This window comes from Amphimedon queenslandica, unplaced genomic scaffold (assembly GCF_000090795.2).
Source record: "Amphimedon queenslandica unplaced genomic scaffold, v1.1 AMPQUscaffold_13302, whole genome shotgun sequence".
Lineage (NCBI taxonomy): Eukaryota > Metazoa > Porifera > Demospongiae > Haplosclerida > Niphatidae > Amphimedon > Amphimedon queenslandica.
Genome location: NW_003546462.1, coordinates 106,042 through 114,156, shown reverse-complemented (window position 1 = coordinate 114,156; position 8,115 = coordinate 106,042). Strand labels below are relative to the sequence as shown.

Here is an 8,115-nt window from a genome sequence, read left to right as displayed (position 1 = left end):
AAGAGACAAACGGAAAGAATGAAACACTGAGGAGGATTTGTTAGGAGTTAATCTTGAGGAACTATCATCATCTGAATCTGATAAGGAACCACTGACAACTGAGAAGGAGAGAAAATATAAATAAAAATTTTTTGATTTTTACTAATTTTGGAGGGCAAAATTCTTAATTTGATCATTGCTTGCTAAAATTAAACCTGCCATTTTTATGCTCTTAACAGTATTATTCATAAAAATTTGAACCTTCTAAAATCACTTACTTGAAGTTATAACAACTCATAGTTATAAGAATAAAATATATATTGCACTTTATACATGTACATTCTATATTCTCATATCTCTTACTGGTACTAAGGGAGTATATTGATCCAGTGCTGCTCCTGGTCATACGATGATGACCCTTCCCTCCTCCTCCTCCTCCTTTCTCTCCTCCTGCACCAGCAGCAGCTGCTGTTGTTAGATTAGACGCTAATAAAACGTCAGCTGAAGTTAGAGCAGGAAGACCAATCAACCTTTAAAATACAATAAAATATCTTTTAAAAAATCACACATTTTCATACCTTCTCTCGCAGTCTGACAGTAGACCTGACGAGTGGATATCTGAGAGTATCTTACGACAGTTCTCCTTGACCCGATCATCAGGAAATGAGGAGATATTGAGCTCACGACCGACGGACACAACTTGACATAACAGGGTGTGTTCCTATGGGGGGAGGGGCATCAAGAGAATACAACAAGAAGAGGAAGTAAAAATAAAGATTCATTGTACATTTTCAGTCTGCAAAATACTAATAAACAAATACACAATGTAATTCTTTCTTATAATAATTTACAATGTACATTTAAAACAGTGAAGTAAGTGAACATACATGTACATGCAATTAATATTTTTAAAATCCACCATTTTGTTGTATTCTCAATAAATACTTATTCCAATAGCTATAACGTACCATTCCAATAGCTAGTACAAATAAGTTAGCATCACTCTGACTCTCCTCTTTTAAGTATATTTGCTTCCACACTGAAGTCAGCTCAGCTAATGGTTGTCGAGTTACGAAACAAACACAAACGAGATGAGCAGCTCTTAGGAGCTGGAGGGTGAGGTGACTGGAGACTAGGTATCCTTTGTAGAAGAGACAGGAACCAAGGGGAGAGAGGAGGGAGGGGGAGGAGCCAGGGGGAGAGAGGAGGGGTGGAGAGTAACTAGCAGCGTCTATTTGATTGAGGTGAGAACTGATCTGAGCCTGTAAATATTGAACGGGTGATGGAAAAAAATTAATGGGTAAGCCAAAAAAATTATGAAAAAATAATGATATTAATAATACTTGATAATAATAGTAATAATATTAATTAGTGGTGGGCGTGTCACTTACGGCAGTTTTGATTGACAGTGGTAATTGTTGAAGGGCAGGAAATAGAAATGAATTAGGAGAAGGAGAAGAAGAGAAAGATAAAATGGAGGAGAGCACACCAGACAATGTACTGGAATCACTTTTAAATGCACTACAAAAACAAGAATATAATATATCACAGTCAATTTTGACTGCAATTATATCAGTTTCAAAACATGCATATAGCCCATGGTTTTTTTCAAAAAATGGCTCTGAAATGACTCCCAATTTTTATTACGTTTTCTGATATATATTGTTGTACTTATGCTGTGTAGAAAGTTTGAGCTGATTCCGATTTCAATTTTTTAAGTTGTGGCCATTTGAAACAATTGGCCAAAATCTGAAAAAATCCCTGTACTATAGCCCATGGTTTTTTCCAAAAAATGGCTCTGAAATCACCCCCAATTTTTATTACATTTTCTGATACATATTGATGTCCTTATGCTACGTAGAAAGTTTGAGATGATTCCGACTTCAATTTTTCAAGTTACGGCCATTTGAAAAAATGGGCCAAAATCTGAAAAAATCCCTGTACTATAGCCCATGATTTTTTTTTCCAAAAAATGGCTCCACTTTACCTCATCAAATCTCCATAAACTAATTCCAAACATTCGACTAACGAATCAAGTACCAGCTCAACTTGATAATTACTAAAGGAAACAAAAAACAAATCTTTTAATTATTGATTTTATTAATGGTTATCAGTAGTTATTAATGGTTATTAATAGTTATTAACAGTTATATGACGAACCTCACTCCAGTCTGTGCTATTAGTAATAATTCTTTACCAACTAAATGTCCTGAAATGTAAAATAATTCGCCATCTACTACCAACACTGAACTACAAGAATTCAAAAATTTAAAAATTAAATTTCAAACTAACAAACTAAAAATTAATGACCAGTACTCTAGCTATTAATAACTAGCTCCACCCTCACCTGGTAGTATATGATAGAGATGAAGAGATGGTCGGTATTAGATTGGAGAGGGTTAAAAAAGCTCCTCGTAGCGATACTATTTGATCTAAAAAATGATGACACCCACGGGATGGGTAGCAAAATAAAATATCCTAAAAAAATTAACAAATAAATAATAATAATAATAATAATATATTCTCTCCTACTTTATCGGGTGGGTCGTCTTCTTTGGTGTCGAGGGTTAAAAACAGGATGAGAGGAGGAGGAGGAGAGAAGGAGCTGGAGGGAGGAGTGGGTGAAGTTGTGTCGGAAAAATAAGTGGGCGGGGGAGAGAGGGTGTGGCTAGGAGGAGAACTAGGAGTGCACTTGTATACGTCAAATATAACCTGAAAAATAAAAAATAATTAAATAAATAATAATAAAAATAATAAATTAATTTTTAACTATATAAATAATTGGACCATTAGGTAATTCAAACTTCAAATTGAACCAATATGATGATAATTTTAATTAAAGTGCGTCAGTACAGTTATTCTAATTAAAGAGCATTTATTCACTTCATTGGTTAGTTTAGATAAGGACTCTTCAATTGATCGCATCTTGACATCATCACCATTCACTCTAGCTATTTCATCACCTGCAGAGAGAGATAATAATAATAATAATAATAATAATAATAATAATAATAATAATAATAATAATAATAATGACATGACATCAGTGATATAGTACTGAACTCATTTAACTATAATTACTAGCAGTAGTAAACTGTAGTAGTAATAATAATAATATAATAATAATAATGATAATAATATCTCAGTACATTCATGAGTTTAATTAGTTTTTATTATTACATACACTTCACATACAATGTACTCACTATAAATGTACTTCTCCCTCTCCCTCCCTCTCTCTCTCTCTCTCTCTCTCTCTCTCTCTCTCTCTCTCTCTCTCTCTCTCTCTCTCTCTCTCTCTCTCTCTCTCTCTCTCTCCCTCCCTCCCTCTCTCCCTCTCTCTCTCTCTCTCTCTCTCTCTCTCTCTCTCTCTCTCTCCTTTCGCTTCTCCTCTTACCTGGTGATAATTCTTCAGTAAGAGCAGCTGGTGATGAAGGTAGTACTGCTCTTATAATCACAGGCACTGGCTTCTTTGATGAAGCACCTTTCAATGAGCGACGAGTCAAACTTAAAAAACTACCTTTACCGGATGAATGATACCTGACAAAAAAACACCACATAACGCAACATTATAATAACGTAAAAGTCTTTAATAAAAAGGGCGTGGTCTTACCTTGTTGGTATGATACCAAGTGCCTCTAGGGAACAAGGAACATGAGGTAGTCCCAGTTTATACTGCGAGAGATTTATATGTACTTTAGTGAGGGTTTCTTCCCTGCCGTCTGTCAGTGAATTGTTACAAGTATCGTCATTGTCTCTTATAAGATTTGGAGTATCGAGGCCGGAGGAGTAAGATTGGAGGAGTCTTTGGGAATAGGCGGCTTTCTTTCGGTCAAGACTGTAGCCATAGCGCTGAGAGAAAGAGAGAGAGAGGGAGGGAGGGAGGGAGAGAGTAGGAGGAAAATATAATGGAGGAAAGATAAAGGAAATTATTACATCATTTAAAGGAAGAGATACAATGTGTATAAATGTACATAATAATACAGAAAATATACAAAATTCCAAGTTTTTTCGAACAATAAAAAAGGGCATACTTTTGGTGAAGCTGATCTAACTCTTGTTTGATTTTTCTTTTTCTCTTTAACTCCTCCTCTGGGCGGAGCTTCAGGTGCTCTTGAAGGAGACGGAATGACAGAAAGAACAGGAACAGACCGACGTGGAGAACCTAAAAATATACAAAAAATTAACAACATCACGACATTTACATGTTAATGCACATTAAATAGATAATGGTGTACATATGCTACTAATGAAGTACGTGTAAATAAAGCCACATAAAATCATAACTTAAATATCTCACCTAATTTATGAGATTTGTCCTCAACTTGAGTGATTTCTATATCAGGGACGCCAGCACTCGAGTCAGGGCTGTGTTAATAATTATATTAACAGAGGCGGGTCGTGTTGGCTTACCTCTGGCTGTCATTGCTGTAGCTGTAAGATCTTTCTCTTTTAAAAGACTCTTTGCTTCTTTTTCTACCTTGTACCTTCTCAGCCATTAATTACTGGGTAAGCCCCGCCCATCAAAAGGTGAGAAGGCGTGGGTGTAAACAAATTAGGGGCGTGGCTTAAATTCCAATAAAATTATCATTTTTACACATCAAAACTCAGTCAAAATTATAATAGTTTCTTCTAAAAATATGTTCCCAGCTTTTAACCAGATCATTATAATTAATTTTTAATAAGAGCTAAAATAATATCAATTTCAAAAAACAATAGATTATAATAATAATAATAAAGAATAGATAATAATAATAATCAGTTCAATATTAAAATAACTATTTCTTCAAATATCACTCCAGGTGGAACACGTAATAAATGAATTGTACAAGTGCCAGTATCACTGGTAGCCAGACTACACAGTAACGTAGAAAGTCCAACATTTGACCAAACAGAATGTGCGGCTTCTCCCACCTGAAAACAAGAAATATCAATAACATTAAAGCTCAGGAATTCAATAACAATGAAAATATGAATTATAAAATTTATGATTTTGGTAACAAATAGATTGATATCAAATTATTTAATTGTACATAAAGATGCTTCAATTTACTAAGTAATTGAAATTCAATTTAAAAGAAATCTAAAATAAATTTCTGCTATACTATATATAATGAACTATTAAAATGCCTTGCTACTAATAAAATAATAATAATTATAGGATACGGATTCTTAAATATCTTCTTGAGGTCAACTTTCTCCTGACAGTATGGGCAGGTCTGCTTTTTACCAATGATACACCAACCACGAATACAAAACTCGTGAAACCTAGCAACCAAACCTGTCGTCAAGGAAACCAACAAAACCACACCCACAAAATGGAGGATACAAATGACCACATCCTAATCTATAGGTCCGTTCAATTTTACCGGAATTACTCTCGTCTTCAGTCGGTAGTACAATCCTCTGGCCACAGACGGCACACATGTTAGACGCTAGTTCTATTTTAGGTAACGACTGACCTCCTGTAGTATACTAGAATATACAAAAATATACAAGGTTATACCGAGATGGATACTATAATAATGCAATCTTGCGGTAGAGCAAGTTGGTTTAAAACAAAAACTTTTTCTCTTCGTCTTCTTACTGTCATGGCAGCTGACATGTAGTCCAGACAGACCTCAGCGCAGTCTCGTCCCATTACACCATAGTACACTCCATAGAACACCAGTGTCACTCCAGTCTCCAGTATAATGTCAGGATTAACTGGTAGTAATAGTCCCAGTCCAGTGAACACTAGTAATAATACTAGATACCCAATGATACCCAGAGCATAACTAGCTTGATATATCCATAGGAACCACCTGTACACTATCCTACAACAGGAGAGAGAGAGAGAGGAAGAAGAGGAACAACCAATGGACTATAGTGTACATCTACCAGCTGGTAATACTAAAATTAAACAATTTTAAAATGGCCGTAACTTGAAAAACTGAAGTTGGAATCGGCTCAAACTTTCTACACAGCATAAGGACATTAATATGTATCAAAAATGTAATAAAAATTGGGGGTAATTTCAGAGCCATTTTTTGAAAAAACCATGGGCTATAGTATAGGGATTTTTTCAAATTTTGGCCAATTTTTTAAAATGGCTGTAACTTTAAAAATTGAAGTCGGAATTGGCTCAAACTTTCTATAGAGCATAAGAACATCAATATGTATCAGAAAATGTAATAAAAATTAGGAGTGATTTCGGAGCCATTTTTTGGAAAAAACCATGGGCTATATAGTACAGAGAGAAAATAAATAAAATAAAATAGGTTAGGTTGGGACAAAAAAAAATAAGATAAAATATAATAAAATATAATAAAATAGAATAAAGTAAATCTAATGTGCAACACTGAGTTGAGCCTCAGATGTTGCTCGGATGAAGTCACAAGAGTCAATGGACATGTGTCTGTAACGAGACCGACATCCCCGAAGACACCTTATAGCAGAGCGGATGATTGAAAATGAATACCGGCACCGTATGAAATTGATAGTACAGGGATTTTTTCAGATTTTGGCCCATTTTTTTAAAATGGCCATAACTTGAAAAATTGAAGTCGGAATTAGCTCAAACTTTCTACACAGCATAAGGACATCAATATGTATCAGAAAATGTAATAAAAATTGGGGGTGATTTCGGAGCCATTTTTTGGAAAAAACCATGGGCTATAGCCTTGGGGATTTTTTCAGATTTTTGCCCATTTCTTAAAATGGCCGTAACTTAAAAAATTGAAGTCAGAATCGGCTCAAATTTTCTACACAGCATAAGGACATCAATATGTATCAGAAAATGTAATAAAAATTGGGGGTGATTTCGGAGCCATTTTTTGGAAAAAACCATGGGCTATAGTACAGGGATTTTTACAGAAATTGTCATAATTAAACTAACCTTGGAGTATTGACATGAAGCTTCTTCCTAGTAGCTTTAAACATTACAAATAATGTTATAACAGAGAATATTGACCATACGATGATCATCCTCCAGAAACTCAACCGAACACACAAATAAAATGGAATTATCCACATGCCTAATAAGGTAATGGCCTAAGAGAGAAAGGAGGAGGAGAGAGAAATTAAAATTATCAATGTTATATACTATAGGACCACATTCTGATGCTGCTGAAATACAGTATAAGAAATAATTATGGAGGAACTACCCGGTAGCTAATTTGTATAAAATGTACATTTATATACTAACTATTATTACCGTATAGTGGAAAATTTTCGTGGATCCGTCAAAAAATCAATTTCGTGGCTTTAATTTTCGTGGTTTTCTACAATTCGGCCATCTTAAACTGTATAAAATCGATTTTCGCGGATTTTATTTTCGTAGGTTTTGAAAAAAAGTGAAATCCATGAAAATTTTGGGCCACAAAAATTTTCCACTATGTGGTATATGTCATTTATACCTTATTATTACCAACACATAAATGTACATTATTAGTATATCATTAGCATATTACTGTACATTATTAGTATATAATTAGTATATTACTGTATATTATTAGTATATCATTAGTATATTATTACTTGTACACATGTACATGTATGCTGTGTCTACCTGGTATGATTTCCTGTGTTTTATTCTCCATAAGAAGAGGAGTACTTGTGCTACCCCAATAGATGCAAACAGTATTAATATCATTTCAGCATGCATGAGGTCATGGCCTCTGTGCTTCTCCTCTATCATACGGTGACGTAACCTTTAAAAATATAGAAAATTATTTTTAAAATAATTTACACATTGCATTAGTTATGCATCAAGATATGGCTGTAGTCCTTTAGTACTTAGACTTTTCTTTACTAGAATTTTCGACCAAAATTTTTGACAAATTATTTAACCATGTATCTGGTAATTAATGGGCTAGTTAGAAAATTTTTTTCTTTCTGAAGTAATTGTGTGTGATTTAATTTTTATGTAATCATACATTATTGATTGTGGTACTACTAATTATTATTCATGATCTGAGTAATTACTGTATTTAATTTATTCATAATACAACAACTGAACTACATCAAACCTGTGTCTCTCCTCAGGACTAAATTTAGACCATTCTATCTTGTCCCAATCAAAAGATGTAGACTAGTAACGATACAACAGTATACATGAATGAATATATAGCAGCTGCTACTTACTGCAACAGTGGA

General features: G+C 34.1%; 1 protein-coding gene across 1 annotated transcript; it reads right to left on the bottom strand.

Moving 5' to 3' along the window:
• Positions 1–4,706: 4,706 nt before the first annotated feature.
• LOC100638222 (RING finger protein 121-like) lies at positions 4,707–8,109 on the bottom strand. The gene is made up of 8 exons (XM_011406896.2): positions 8,104–8,109; positions 7,989–8,050; positions 7,529–7,670; positions 6,857–7,011; positions 5,567–5,795; positions 5,309–5,454; positions 5,146–5,247; positions 4,707–4,893 (listed from the first exon to the last, which is right to left on the bottom strand). Exons 3-8 carry the CDS (start codon positions 7,655–7,657, stop codon positions 4,773–4,775), a joined length of 882 nt encoding a protein of 293 aa, XP_011405198.2. The 5' UTR covers positions 7,658–7,670; positions 7,989–8,050; positions 8,104–8,109; the 3' UTR covers positions 4,707–4,772.
• Between the last annotated feature and the right edge of the window lie 6 nt (positions 8,110–8,115).

Bases quoted from the DNA above. Each gene is read 5' to 3' on its own strand.
- LOC100638222 (XM_011406896.2), bottom strand. From the start codon at position 7,657: ATGATAGAGGAGAAGCACAGAGGCCATGACCTCATGCATGCTGAAATG. The intron at 7,012-7,528 runs GTAGACACAGCA...TTTCTCTCTTAG, and splicing joins AACACAGGAAATCATACCAG to GCCATTACCTTATTAGGCAT. The intron at 5,796-6,856 runs GTTAGTTTAATT...CTCCTGTTGTAG, and splicing joins CTTCATGTCAATACTCCAAG to GATAGTGTACAGGTGGTTCC.